The sequence below is a fragment of the Zerene cesonia genome, chromosome 18 (assembly GCF_012273895.1).
Source record: "Zerene cesonia ecotype Mississippi chromosome 18, Zerene_cesonia_1.1, whole genome shotgun sequence".
Classification (NCBI taxonomy): Eukaryota; Metazoa; Arthropoda; class Insecta; order Lepidoptera; family Pieridae; genus Zerene; species Zerene cesonia.
The window spans coordinates 6,516,318-6,533,022 of record NC_052119.1 but is presented as its reverse complement, the minus strand read 5'-3'; the positions used below and the strand labels follow the sequence as shown (position 1 = coordinate 6,533,022).

Here is a 16,705-nt window from a genome sequence, read left to right as displayed (position 1 = left end):
GAAGTATGTTAGTGTCAAACTATGTTCCCATGATGGTCTCGACGCTAACCGGCTTTATGTTAATTTTATTAGCCCTCGTCGTGCTATTCCTCTTTAGAGACTCACTTCGAGTTTGGCTGTATACTAATTGCGGGATTCGAGTATTTGCATTAAATGGCACATTTGAAGAAACTGAAAAGCTTTATGACGCATACATATGCTACAGCCCTAAAGATGAAGAATTCGTTATACAATCATTAGCTAATGAGTTAGAAAATGGAAATCCATCTTACCACCTTTGCCTTCATTATAGAGACATACCGCACCACGGCGCACAATACATGCAATGTGCGCCGCCGGTGGTCGAGGCAGCGGAAGCCTCTAAACGAGTAATACTAGTGCTAACAAGAAACTTTATGCAAACAGAATGGTCTCGGTACGAATTCCGACAAGGGCTCCATGAAGCACTAAAAGGATGCATTTATAAATTAGTTCTAATAGAAGAGTGCTCCGTGGTTGCGGATGCAATGTGCGACCCCGATTTGCGACCGTATCTAAAAACGGGGTCCCGATTAAGATGGGGACAAAAGAGATTTTGGGAGCGGCTCAGGTATATGATGCCAGACGCGTCGCATCCCAACCACAAGACGCGGACGCATAATTATAGAAAAAATATCAATACGTACACTTTAGATTCATCTGTACCGAGCGGGGGTAATAGAACTTTGCCATATCCCGATAAATCGCCTGTGATAAGTGGCCCCGGGCAGGGTGCTAGCGCGCCTCCCGAGTATAGTACTGAAGTACGACAATCGCCTTCGGCGGTAAGACAAACGCAGGGAGTAGCGTACGGGCCCGATGGGAGGCCTATATCAGATCACATCTATTCTTCGATAGATTCTGACTATTCATCGTTAGAACACGGCATGGCGCCAGGGCGAAGACGAGACCTTCGCCAGTGGCCCCCTCCACCCCCATTAGTTGACACGGGCAATGCCGTACAAGCTTACCTAGTCTAGGAGCGTGCTGTGTACATGCTCATTCTCAGTCACGTTGTAAATATTTCCCTAGATGTTTATATGTTTATGTAAATATTGTAATTATTAGTTGTTAAGTGCTAAACCAAAATTTTATGTAAGTGAACTTATTATTGCCTGTTTGTTATTCTGTGCATAGGTTTCGTAATAAATTTATAAAGACTGCTGTAGCATATTGTAATATTGTAAATAGCAAAACCAAGTGATGATACTACATGAATATCAGTAATATTGCGTTATTTATACAAATAAAAATAAAATGATGATGATTTATAACATTGTATTTTGATTTTATCCTCCCTTCTCTATTAATCTAAATTTGTTAAATTCCATTTTTCCAAGATTTGTAAAAGACCTCTTTCTTAAAACATTTTAATATGTTAAAAGTAAATTAAATCAAATTAACAGAAAATCATTTGTTTCAGTTATATTCAAGGTTTTGAATTACATAATCATAGTAAATTGTCTTTGTAAAGTTCAATCAATTATAAACTGATTACTTAATTACACAGTTTGAATCACAATAATTTGACAGTATGATTTCCGAATTATATACAAAATAAAGCAATTTTGTTAATTGTTGTTACAACAATAACTTTCAACTAAACTTTAAATGGAAGAGTATATAACGATGACAATTTGTAATAATATTATTCAAAACACTAATACTTTTGAACTAACATTTGCTAACGAAATTCGCACTCACATTTATATCAACAAATGAAACACAATGCACTTACATACTTTTTATTACACACATTATAATGCCGTTAGAATGCGAGCCAACACAAATAAAATAAGACACAAATCATCAGAATGGACTCATTTCATTCAGTAGTAAAGTATTCTAGTTACCATAATCGGAAATTCAATTTGGCTCGAATCCAGTGTCTGAGTTCCTTCATCATATTGCATTTATTTGTCTTAGAAAATTCTGCTTGACTCAATGCGTCATATTAATACAGTATTTTTATAAAGTTTCAACAACCTTTTTCATTGTTTCTGATTCAAATTGCGCGCAATTTTTTAGAGTCTAGTTAAATACGTTCGTATTATATTTTTGATACGAAATTATTAAGTAATATATTTGCCTCGTTGAAATTAATAAAGATGTTTCAGTTGAATATTTAGTTCTTTTATGTTATTTTGTTTCTATTATTTAAATTATAGCTTTTGTATTCCGATAATCTGGTAGCGTAATTAATTACACTCATTCTGTTTTATGTTTATTGTTCATTAAAGTCATTCTCAGTCTCTTTACTTATTCATATACTTTGTATTTGTCAAATTTATTGAATGCTATTAGCATAAAATTAATGTTTTAATAAAGACATTTCACTAGGTAAATAGTATTCTCCTCATAACGTGCCTTGTTCTACTCCATATTGTTTTTGTCCTGACAGCTTTCTTTACTATAAAAAACTTCATACCGAGACTATGTCGCAACTTGTATTTGAGTAAAAAGTGCGTCAAATCGCGTGCCTGCTATACCGACTGGAACAAAAGGATTTTTTACTACCTCCAATCTTTTGTTCTTGTTTCATTGACGTCGCTTCTCAATTTTATCTCGGAACTATTTTCAACTCGACCACCCTTTTTACGTTTCGATTACACAACTGCGAGATTTATTAAATAGACTGTTTGTTTTACAACGAAGACATCTTTAATGCAGATATATTTTTATATTCGTGAGTATTAATTTCATTATTGTAAATATTTTAAATGTATAGATAGCCGTCTAGAGTTCGAGTTGTTAGAGTTCAAATGATAAATGACTAAACAATGAATTGACAAAATTCACTATTTTATTACATTTGAAGTCACAAACTTATTTTTATAAAGTTTATTTTCTTAGCTTGTCTAACGAAGAAATGACATTAAAGTACCAATCGCTGCATTTCTATTCAGCCCTTGGGATTAGCATTAATAGGGCAATGATAAAGGATTAACTCTAGAGACAAACAGGAATACATTTTTCCCCACCGGACGCGATATCCGCTGCGACACGTGACCAGAGTCGTCTAGTTGGTCGGCTTAATACTGAGGCTTGTTTATAATTCTATATTGACTTTTGTGTACCGTACAGACTCTCAATGAAGCTGACAGTTATATACAATTGTAAAGCTGTGAGTTATGCCGTGTTGTATGGTGATTGTCGATCGATATGTTAGGCATACATCGCGTTAAATTAGCTTCTGAATAACGTATATATCTTATATGTATGAGTCAAAATTGGATTTATTATGTGTTTATGAACATAAACAGCGAAGTCAACTTTTTTTTCAAATTTAATAATGGAACTTGAATTAATTTCAATTCAAGAATTGACATTAAAATATTTAATAAATACAAAGTTGTTTCAAGGTAAAGTAATTCAATCGAGTGTGTTTTTATACAAATCAAAAAATTGTTAAAGGTATCATCTTATCAAAGTACGACAAAAAGCTGAATCGCAGACCGGCGAAGTTTTTACTTAATTGAATAATAAATATCCTTTTAATGATTTTAAATATGCATAGTTCCACAGCGTTTTTTGTTTACGTTTCGTGAATTTTATAAGCAAAACACGTGTCCGACAAATTTTGACATCTGCTCGTTCGTGAGGCGACGCAAATTGAATTTTTTGCGTCTAACACCGCTCGCGATAGCTTATATTAGGACTTTAGCAGACGGTAAAACGTTTATAAAACAGTTTCATATATTTTCCATATAAAACTACTGCCTTTCGTAAGATAGTTCTAAATTACCTTCTTATAAATGATGAAATCACATTATACTTTCTGTAAACTTGTGATGACCCGTGGGTCGTGTTCTCTTAAAGCCGTGGCAGATGCAGAATAATACCACATTTGGTTCACTAACCGATTGATAATATTTACAGTATCAGCTTTTTGTATTTTCCGAGTATACGATACCCAGGTAAAGCGTGGAATCAAATCTAATACTTATCCCACGATTAATGCTCTCGTGTTAATAACTGTGTCAAGAGGGCTGACCTTTACCTATTAGTTCGTTAATTTCAATTATAATTATTAACAAAACAGTACACGTTGTATAAGATAAAATCGATTTGCTACACAAATGTCTTTAATTCTTGTTCTATTAAATAAATAAACTAGTAAAAAACACTATAACCATTGTCTAATTGAACAACTATAATGAAAAAATTATTAATCAATATATAATGAATTCAAATCATAATTACAGATGACATAAAATAGGAATAGTCTATAGCTACCCTTAACCATAAAACTCTAAATACCTTTGAGCTAATTTCTACAGTAATTATTAATGATAGATATTAAAAGTCAATTAATTTCAATTAGATCGTAATTTGATATGTTAGTTTATTGCTGCCCACTCGCTCATTATAATTATTATTCATTATATAACGGATATCTCTGGCAAGAAACGCGGTAAAAGTCTATACCTATACAAAAACAATTCATTAGGTTGATATGTATTTCATTTTTAAAATGAAAATAACAATTTTATATTTTGATAAACACGAGGGTTATGAAGTGAGAAGGATCGTTCAAGAAAGCTTTATACAAAATGTGTATTAGATGTGATAGTATGTATGTGAAGAATGTATTATACAATTTAAGTTTCGTTCTTCGAAATTTCGCGGCAAGTTGCCACAGCTATTAGAAACAAAATTCTAATCGCTTTACAATCGTACGTTTTGAATCTAGATAAACTGTATAAATGAAACGTAAATGAGGCAACGGTCTCATAAATCATATCCCTTCAAATAACAGTAGAAACTACTTTTTGAAACAACATCGAATGCACTGAATGTAATGAAATGGTGTTAATAAACCCGGTTTGTTAAGCCGATCATTAATTTCCAGTGCGACAGGCAATTTCAAATGTTTGCAATAAATTACCAATGTCGAAGTTTGTCCACCAGCGCAAATAAAACACCGACAATCGTAGAAAGTACTGTGAATTGTAAACTTGTTATAAACAAATACATTCCCTGTGGAATTAATTTTAAATGTAGTTTCATTCGTGATGCGAACTGCAATGTATAATGTTATTTAGGTTTAGAAGAAAAAGCACGACTCTAAACAAATTATTATGGGTGTGATCTGTAGGTATATTATGGCTTACTTCTACTAGTATACATTAGGTGTACTTCAAAGATGTCAGATTTTTCCCGCTTATTAGTACAATAAACTTTATCTATTAGTGATGATTTATAGGTACAATTTAAGAAGCTACATACTACTTATATTTCATAATTAAAAAGTATAATATAGCCTTGAGCATGAACAACAAGAGACATTGAAACATGTCAACATACGTTCGCAAAAAAGAAGGTTCTGAATTCGACGATATCTCTATAAATTTTTAGATTTGATGACGTGATAGATGTGATTCCTTTTGTGTATATTTAACAAGTAATATAAATTTCATTGTTATAACATTATTTGAGAAATAATGATTGCTTGATGCATACAATGACAATTTTTCATTATAAGCATTTTAGAAGTATAACAAAATTACGAAACGAAATTCCGATCGCCTCAAATCGCTAAGCCGTCGTACTAATGTTGTTAATTTCTAAGTACATTAACACCTCCGCTTTTAATTCTCTCTTTGTAAACAATATTATACTCACGCAATAACAAGTCCTATTCTTGGTAAAACATTATATTATACTTGGGTTTCTTCATTTATACATTACATAAATATACTGTTTCTCAAGAGTATTATCGGGTATTTTTTTTGTGGAATGTTATAAGATTATATTTTTAATCGACATTACACGAAATATCTGAATATGTGTTTATTTATTGCCATTTAATATGTGCATAAATTTCTACCCTGCTTCTACTACTGTTAGTAGAATAACATCTCAACAAACTGCTAACTAAAGAAATTTAAATCTGTTAATTTTTTTCCGTAATGATGCACATTTAGGCGTATTTTTTTATAACGTTCGAAACCACTTTCCACTCGTATTTCAGTAATTTGCATCAATTTTTTGCGGTACTTTACAATAAATACGTGAGACACTTTCTTTAACATTAGTTTTATAGCATGCGTTCTTGTATATTCGTTGAAATTAAAGGCTTTCACTTCGCGGTCAGTTATTAAACGATGTTTAAACCACTAATTTGACACGCTCCGTTTGCGGCCAGTTTAAAAAAAATATCCGAAAATGCCTCTTTCGTTTTATCGTATTTCGTACGCGACCGTAAAGAGTCAGTATTGGTTTGTTTATTGAATCACAATAACAATCCTGAAGGTCATTGCTTCTCAAAGATGCTTGATCTAAAATTAGGACTCGATAGGAGAGGAACTTCCTAGCTATAACCTTGTTGTTCTTCTCTTTTGGACGTGAAATATTTCACGTAAACCATTCTTAATTTAAAACATAATATGCTTTATTTTTATTAGTGTACTCTTGTAATTTCCTAAAAAGAAGTGAAAAATCAATACTTGGATGCAAGTAGTCTGGCATAGTTATAAAGCAACTCATTTATATGTGTCTTCGTTTTGTTTTAACAAATAGTACGTTCAATGTGCGCTTTGGTTTCACTGTAAGTATAATAAAAGATTTTGAATAAAAATAGAAAAAATTCTTCTTTATTTCTGGAGAATTGATTAAAATATTAAACATATACTAACATACTTCCCACATTTTTATCGTTCCGCTTGCTGCCAATTTGCAAAGAATACCACACAAATGCTTTAATAACAAAATGACAATGTCTCGGCAACTTTCTCTACCTAATACACTCAATTTATACTTTCATTAAGTAATTGTGTGACCTCTGCAGCCCACAATCCACTTGAAAAGCCACCTCTAATTGCACTATTCAACCTTATTACTCTTATACAAAGTGGTTGCTGTTTGTAATAATATTAATTTACTTTGTACTTTTTAATTTTTACCGACTTAAAAGATTCGCATGTATTTTTATGTTTTTTACTTCATAACCGAGTTTGATGATAATTTTTTTATTTGTAAGTTGGTGCCTCTCGTGTCGTTCCACTTAAATGAAGTCTAGTTCTGATAAGTTGTAGGCGTATAGTTTATTGCTAAAATTAAAAATTAGTAAGAGTCATTCCTTTATTTGATTTTTTATTTGTTATTTACGTTAAATTATTTACATATAAGACTAGATACCTATTCGTACTTTCGCCTGTCCAAACGTCGAGAGTCCAACAATAATAACATTGACTAAATAGTTTTGAACAAGAAGTCATTAGGAATTGCCACTGATCGTAAAATATGTTTTCTCACCACTCAAACCTCACATGTTTTTTAAATGAACAGCCTCGGAAGCCCATCTTTTTGCCAAGCAAGTAAGACAATTGACTATAAAATCCATCGTACGTGTCACAAAAAGAGAAAGCCTACCGTCCGTTCTAATGTTCCGTTTCTAAGAACATTATGTCTTATTTAAGTCAGGAAAAAATGCCGAAAGAAAAGGCAAAATGGGCAATAAATGTCCCCCGTCAGACTTTAAGATAAAAGTTTGTATTGCTACCGAACGCAACAATATTTGAGCTGTAAACGTCCCTTGCTTTATTGCGACATTGTAACACATTAAAAGATTGTTTTTTTTATTTAGTTTTGACGGGAAAACAAAGAAGATTTTGCTTCTGTTTTAAATGAAGGGACGGTAGCTGTTGTGAAACTTACCATTGTGTCCTTATTGATGCTTTCAATTATATTACTTTTATTCGTTTTAAATCAGGATAATTAAAGGCGTATTGAGTTAAGTGTAACGGTTCTATATAAACAAGGGACGTACATGTTATTATTAAGTAAAACAGGTCAAGAGAATTTGGTCTCACGACATTGTTTTTTTTTTTTACATATTGAACAACATATGAAATATTTCAATACATACAGTATAAAGTTGTTTTATATTTACCAGTTGGGTTTATTTCTGAACCTTTAATATCTTGAATAATAAGGTTATTTTTCTTTTCACAATTTAATAATTAAATCTTTTTATAGTTATTAATTTCTATAATTATAAACTTATTCAGATAATTCCTCAAAGGCAAGTCTAGTGTTTTATAATTAAAAAATACATCTAGTTCCGTTGCAATTCTGCTTTCATAAAAAGAATTTCAGACCTTCAAAACATCAAAGATGGCGCCGATAATTACAACACATACGGCGAAGTTTTCGTCGTTTTTGTAACATACTGCCGGCATTACAGATGCGGAACCAGCAGACCAGAACCGATCCAACGCATAGACACTGAGTTTTATTGCGCGGTAACTTTGTAATGGTGTGTTTATGTCAAATTGTGCTTCCCTATGTGCCTTAAAAAGTCGAACTCGAATTCTAGCTAATGGTGACACGTAAGGGGTTTATATTGTGAGAACTTGATAAGAGCAAATTAATTCAATAACACTTATAGTAATATCAGTTTCTTACTGAAACAATATCTCTTTTGCTTATAGTAGTTTAGTACAGTTATTTAATTCATTTTAGTATATATATTTATAGCTCTTCAAAGTGGTAACGTACGTTTTTTAATATTTTTAATATGACACACATATTTCATATTCAATGATAATTATAATCAAATAAATCTTCATAAATGCCAGCTGCATCTTTTTAACATTATGCCATCTGAACTATTTACACGTACACCTATTGTCCTAAACATCTTAGCCATAAAACATATTATGTAAATGCTATCTATTCATAGTTTATTTGAAAAGTTTTAGGCAATTCAGTCCCAGTTCACTCGTAAATCATCGAGGCTTCTGTTGTGCTACTCAAGTCGGACCTTTCCTTTATGATTCTTTTGTTTAAAACTTTTATTGGCTCCGCCGTTCCGAAAACTAATTTATTCAGAATTCGGAATAACGTTCGGAACTCGAAAAAGTTCCATTTACGTCTCAATTTTACGATTTTCGCACTTTGTTTAAAGAGTTCAATCGGTTACCGATGAATGCTGAATTCATTTTATTCTTATATTTACCTCGTATTAATGATTGAATTATTAAATACGTAGTAATTTTAAGGCTTTGAATATACATAAAAACCTTTAATATATAATAATAATTCAAAAAGATACACAAATCGTCTTAAAATGGACGCATAAAGATTGCTCAATATAAATTCTTTAGTACTTAGTGAATAAATAAATAATGAGTTTAATTTTATCTAACATTATTTTTAAGAGAAGTAAGCCAAGCTGATGCCATCCCTGACCATTAAGCTAATGCGTCTGCAAATGCGTTGCCCGCTTAAAAAGGATAGGGAATGGATCCATGAGGGTATAAAGGAATGTACTGGAAACATTAAGAAGCCTTTTACTACCCTTCATATCGCACGAAACAAGATAGCTTTCATATGCTACTATTTGATGCCGATCTTCCGTGGGATTCGGGACATTTACCAGTTCGAACTATCACAAGAGCTTCTAATTTTCTCTTAATTTTAGTATTACATCTTTTGTGCTAAGAGCGTCAATGAATTAAGAGTTATAGCGTGAATTAAAGAAATCTTGCTTTTACCACTTAATGCTTCATGATTTGTAATAATTGCCTGTTTTGTAACTCAATTCGTGTACAAATTACTAAAAAAACTGAATGACTCTTAAGAGTTATTGAGGCAAATTATGTTTAGAAGGCAGGGCAATCAATATGGGTAGTGTGGTGTTATGGCCAAGAACATAGCATAAGAGTCGATGTATAAAATATAACATTGATAATTATCCTATTTTACAATGATATCAAAGACTGAACAATTAATACTACGGTATCAGTAAATCTATGGGTTTATTTTATGCAAACCTCGCTTAATTTACTCGAAATACAACATAGATAATGTGCTACATAATGAAGCATGATAGATATAATTTCATAATCAAAAAATAAATGATTATTATAATAAAATATAAATACAATTTGCGCCTCAACGATTCTTATCAAACTTGACATTTTCTCGTAATAACGAAATAACAAAACACCGTTAATAAAACCCTTTTACGTACAATATTTAGTGGTATCAAATTTAAAAAGTATTTACCAACCATTGTAACCAATTTTATTATCCAACAGCTCTTATCAACAGCTACCAGAATTGATTGAAGCATCCGTGGCAGCGATTAAGCATGCTTTAGTGGGTAACGGTAGCTCACGATGAATTTAAATACTTACCTAATCGTTGGGCTTTCGTTATAATAACGATATTGTAAACAAAGCAATGATTATTTTGTGCAGCCAATTCGAAGTGGGGTTTAACATTTTTATACACTTTTACTGTGGTCCTATAGAGAATCGTTAGTAGGTAGGTATTAAATAGAAGTTGATGTAATTTGTAGTTATTTTTCTTAATCAGTTACTACTTGGTGTAATTGTGTATAGAAGTTAATTTAGTTTGATATTTTAAAATTCAATTAACCATATACCGCGGCGTCACTCGACAGATACCAGGCCTAAAAATAAGCCTATGTTCTTATCCAAGTTTTTATCTAGTTATCTAGATACATCTCTAGCTTTTTTTTAGTCTAATAGTATTATATTTAACAGTAAGTTGGATATGAAATATGTTTTTAAATTTAAGACCTATTGAATGAGTGAAATAAACATCTTATGTACCGTATACATAAATATCTGAATAAAGTGATTACCAGCTCCTTGAATAACATATTCAAAGCTTTACCTGAATCTAATCATAGTTCGTAACGGTAACTCACGGAAGACATAACCCCGACTGATAAAGAAGTGAATCGTAAATTTGACCTCTTATAAGTGCGAGCGAGATAGCGCGCTACCAAGCGCTAATGTGCAAGTAAGATGACATGTACATGGCCGCCGTGTAAGATCGCTTTCTTTATTGGCGCGGTTTATACAAATGATTAATAGATGTCAATCCATTGAAATAAACACCAATATGCAGTAATGTCTGACAACCTGCGGTAACAATTCATCTCTTGATTAGCCATGATTGACATCTTATCAATATAAGTCCCGTTAATGCAATCAATATTTTGAAGTGTAATGTGTATATTGCAATTTATAGCTGTGGTAATGTACAGTTTATTAATACATACTAATAGCATTAAATCGTAATGTGAAGGTATAGGTACTGGCTGTGTAGGAATTCCATTGACACCGAAAGATATATCTGATAGTTATATCAGAATTTTAAGTAAAGAGAGAGAAAGACGGAAATCGTATGACAAAAAACATGTATACAATTTCTTATGGAATAAACTAATAAAACTTATCTGTTGTTACTTTTTTAAATGTGTGAAAGAAAAGAAAGATAAATTCAAGCACGCACTATTTACAGCAACAATTGACCATTCATCAAAACCAAGGAAACCGACGTCCGTATTTAAAAATACTTTATCGATCGTCTAAGCGTCGGAATCGTTATTTAATGTGGAAAAAAAAAACATTTTCTAAAGTTCTGGTTCAGTGTCTTAATTACCGGTTTACTATGATTTATTATATAACGTCGGAATAATTTTTAAGTCAGCCCATTGATGGTTTGAGCAGGTTGGTGCGCCGGCGGCGTGTTGGGAATTAGGGCAAAGAGAAATATTATGAAGATTGTCTTGACAGTTTAAAGACCACTGAGGTTCTTTATTGTTACACCTTGGGAATAATTAAGTATCTATGAATAAAAATTAAAGTGAGAATTTATCGTCGCAATAGCGCATGATTGATTTTACTATATAGCCCGTAAATTATGTCTTGATCGCATCGAATCGTATTTATTATGGTGAACTTTAGATTATGTTTTGAGTGTTATTTATGTACCTACATAAAATCTAAGCATTCAATATTTTAAATCAACAAAAGTGTTCGTTTATTTTGACAAAAAATGCATTTGTAACGCAATTATTTAAATTATTTACAAAGTACAAAAAATATCATCATCAATCCGGTAATATCTTTTTTAAACTTTTTGTTTTATAAAGAAGTTTCTTATGGAGGGAAAAAACGTACCACGGGTGAAGACGGTTCGGACCGCTAGTTCTTGCCAATATCCCATTAAATCTATTTGAATACCATCCCAAATCCAAAACCTATAATCACAGTATCAGTTCTACTTTCCCGTTTAATCTTTGAAGGCGCATCGCGGGCGCATGCAAGTCACTACACGGTATAAATAATACTATAATCACAAGAAATTATCCTCTAGCATGTCAGTAATTCTGCTTCTTGCATAGCTTATTACAGAGCTTGGGACCTATTTTCATATTCAAGTCGAATCATTATTGATCACTTGTAAAAGAAAATTGAGCATAGAAACTCGTTCTTATCAAAATGTGATTCGAGATAATCTTGTGGTATTTGTGCTGCATTCTGTAAAATAGCGCTTGGTTCGTATAATTTACAAGGTTCAGAGTCTATAAGCGTTTATTTCAAAAGTAGACTTCTACAGCGAATTAATAAATATATGATTAGTAGTAGAGATTGCGTATACAAATTTTTATTCGTACCAATTCTTGGTTTTCAATCTCTTTTGACCACATATTTCGATTAAATATTGTCAAATCTGCAAGAAAACTCACGGTTACTTAACTTAATCATATTTTTACATTTGAAATTAATGATCAATTAATTTTGAAGTAAAAAAGAAAATCCATTGATTCAGTTAATTGCCGTATTATATAATAGGTAGTGGCTCGAATATACCTATACCTTAGTCTATAATATCTCAGTTGCTGCTATCGTATTCGTTCGTAGTTCAGAAATCCAAGACGCTCGTAACTAAATCCCGACTACTTAATTCAAACTGCACGAGCCTCAGCGCATAAATAACAAAGAAAGCAGTAAGATCACCTCTCATAATTAAGAAAGATAAACAATTGCCGATTGTTCCTACCACGAACAAATATGACGTCAGCAACCGGCAATATTTATTAAAGGAAAGAATGCTCGAACAATGTACGTATAAAAGACTACATCGTTAATTGCGAACAGACATGACGCTTGCTTTTTCTGAACCCGTAATATGTCTTCAGTTGAAGTATGCAAATATACATCGATAACAATGTGAGTTGATGACTCTGTATGATGTTTGGTATACAATCTCTATATATACATGTATATCAATTATAAATATGAAATAAATATTTTCATACAACATAGTCCTTAAGGTGCTTTAACAAAATATAAATGCTCTAATATTATGTATAATAGAAGAAACATCCAAGCATTTAATGTGATTATGGTAATCGCACGCGTGGGTATCAGTTCATGAGAACCTATAAAAATCAATGGACTGAAAAAATGGACCCGAGTTAACTTAGTCAGGATAATATCCACACTGTTTTGTGACCCGAAATTTTACACGATTGGAATCGATATGCTTCAAAAGGTTTGTTACGGTTTTCTCCTCGTTATTTTTGAGGCATTTGGGGGAAAATTATGGAAATGGTACATAGGTAATCATGAGCTAATTAACTCATTATTTAGATAATTTGGAAACATCTGAATTATTTATACCTTAAAAGCAATTTTGCGAAACATAGAAGCATCGCAAGAGAATTTTCTAATAGATTAATACAATTATATGATGGCATACTTTAATCTATTATAAAACAAAGAGTTGCGAAGTCTTAAAAGCTTTGTGAGAAACAGTTTTCTAAAGCATGTAGCTTCTTGAACTCTGAACAGTAAGAGGGTTATAAACTTCCCTACTATCAGCTAAGATCATAAAATAGCAAAACCAATTGTTTTATATCGACCACCGACATCGAGATTGAAAATTCAATTGTTAATACAGCGTAGACATATTGGAATTCGCATATAAAATGCGTTTACACATTTAACGGTTCAATGTACAAGTGTAAGTTATTTCTTTCAGCTATACAATAACATAATTAAGATGTAATTGAATCGTGCTTCATGTGAGCTATTTCAAAATTTTATTTAGCCTAGTAATTTTAGTCAAATATGTTAAATTTATGGTAGTGATATACTAATAACAATTATAATATCTTTTAATTTATTAAAATATCTCACGATATTTGCAAAACCCGTCGGTTATAATAAAATAATAAATTATATTAATTCCATTACTTTACAGCACGATAATTTACCATACTTCTCACTATAGTATACAAAAACGCGATCTCATTTTATAAGTTTAAAACAATTTCTAACATACATTTTACTCAACCTTGCACATAACTGTATTAAGGCGTTATAACCTGAATTGTCACTTGAATCCACCATGATATAGATTTGCTAGTAACGGTATTCTATAAATTTACATGTTTTATGAATATCGGCTGTTAATGCGAATCGCAATGTATCGGAGTGTAAATGCATTCAAGTGATATATCATTTTATTTGCATAGATCTGACGGAGTTTCTGCAGTTGCATGACTTTATTACGAGCAATCGCTGTTTTAATTATTGCCGTGGTTCTAGTTCGAAGTTTGAACTTAATTCGTTTAGCACGCAACAGTTTTTTAGAGGATGTAAAATGGTTATGCAGTATTTATATATGTGGAATGAAATAAGATATTTCAATTCATATAAATGGTCAGGTCGTCTTATATGTTTGTTTAAACACATACATTTCTTCGATTATAGTGGTAACATATTAAATAAGAAAATAACACAGATGTTAAAATGTATCCTTAAACAAAATATTGGTTCTTTTATATTAAATTTATGTATAAAGGGGTTTTTAATCCTACAACTAATTGTATATTCAAGAACAATCATTTACTCAATTTACAGCCTTATAATTTTATATCGCCATCAAGGAACAATTAATTAGTTCTTTATTGGATTTTAAATAACTTCGACCCCTTTGTGGGGACTCCGCGCCCCACCAGGCGGTCAGGCTCGTATGTTAGAAAACATTGATAATGGATGATAAATTATATGATATTGACCGTAACCACGTCATAAAAGAGAAATATATAGACATTTCATTAATTACAAAACATTTTATTATTACATTGAGCACGTACATAAGTCTCTAAACTAATTTATCATAAAATATAGACTGTATAATACTACTTGTATTATTATACATGCTAATAGAAATCTTCAAGAATAAATAATTTAATGTCTCACATAAGATATGTTGTAAAATTTATTCAACATAAAATCCTTAGTGTCCTTATTAAGTCCAACCTAACCATATTATGCCTATGTCACTCAGTGAAGTTGCAGCTTTCTAATAGTGTAAGAATTTTTGAAATCGGTCGAGTAGTTTTTGAGTTTATCCATTACAAACAAAGAAAAATACAAATTCTTATTCTTTATAATATTAGTGTACATGATTTTTATAAATTTAAACAATTAAACATTATTAACCGGCCCAATATATATTATATTTAAAACATTAGACTTTATTACCATTGGTTCCCATCTCACCATTACAAATCATAAAATTATATTTTTAATTACCAACGATAGCCAACGATATATATAAACTATAAACCAATAAAATGATTGCTATATATTGTTTTATAGTTTGTAATAATTTTATTGTGTATCATGTGTGGTCGTATTGTTTACGTTACTTCGTAAATAATAAGACGATATTATGTATTGCCAAATGTGAAAGAATGTCGTGGATGCAGTTACAATCAATTTTGAGAACAGGTTCCTTCTTAGAATGTACTGTTGTTGATCTCTATAGAAAATAAGTTCATATTCAGTCAAGAACGGCTATAAAAAAGATAATTATGTTATGGAAAATCTTTAGATATGCCTAATTTGAATAAGTTTTAAACATTAAGAAGCACATTCGTATTATATAGGCTGTTATATCCTTTATATTTCTTAGATGTAATCCTGTGAAAATAAGGTAACATCTCTGAATAAAACTTGCATTAAACGTATGCATATAAACGATGTGGTAGTTATTAATATAAAAGTTGGTTATAAAATCGAGTCCTCTTGTAGGATAAAATCTCTGTATCATAGTATTTTCTTGTGTGTGATTTTACGCGAGTATTATATACATTTAGAAATTAAAAACTTCTTAACGGATTTTAAACGCGATTTATTCATTATGTTATTAGCCCGACGTTTCGAACACTTTACAGCGAGCGTGGTCTCTCCGTGACCACGCTCGATATATTGAATAAATCACGTTTTAAGTCCGTTAAATTTTTAATTTCTAAATCGCTGTATCACTCGTTTTGTACGTACCGTACAACGTTAATTTACTTAATAATTAGTTGGTGTTCAATAAATAAAAATAGTATGTACCAATAAAAAATAATTTACATATCAGCAGTCAATATCGAGCAGGAAGCCTTAGCAAACTGCGCTATCTGTTTTAAATCACAACTCGCTAACAAGCTACTTTTATAAGGAACTAGATAGCACATATAATGTGCAGTAATTTCGCAATTACCTACGTAAACATATCACGGTTTAATCAATACAACCCGGCGGCTACTGCTGATTGTAAACTATGTTCTAATCAAAATGGTCGATTCTGTTATGCCTTCATCTAACTGCTGTTGCGCTTCGCTGTAGTTATGTTTTTATGTATATTATTTTTTTATCAAATATTCTCCTTTATAAATCCTTATTTGTAGTGCATAAAAAGAATTGAAAATCGAATATTTTCTTGTGTTTCTATGTGGAAAGCACAAATTTAAACGAACGTTCTTGTTTGTTTGAGCATATTTTTTGTTAGAGCAAGATATTCAGTATTCTTAAGGTTAATTATTTATAAGAGATTTATAAATAAACACTATTCCTAC

General features: G+C 31.4%; 1 protein-coding gene across 1 annotated transcript in view; it reads left to right on the top strand.

The window, feature by feature from the left end:
* The window catches only part of LOC119833764 (toll-like receptor 7), a 4,503-nt gene extending 3,211 nt beyond the window's left edge, over positions 1-1,292 (top strand). Inside the window, 1 exon segment of the mRNA XM_038357935.1 lies at positions 1-1,292. This exon segment is cut by the window's left edge and continues 82 nt beyond it. Coding sequence (XP_038213863.1) covers positions 1-998 — 998 coding nt within the window. The 3' untranslated portion in view covers positions 999-1,292.
* Positions 1,293-16,705: the final 15,413 nt, after the last annotated feature.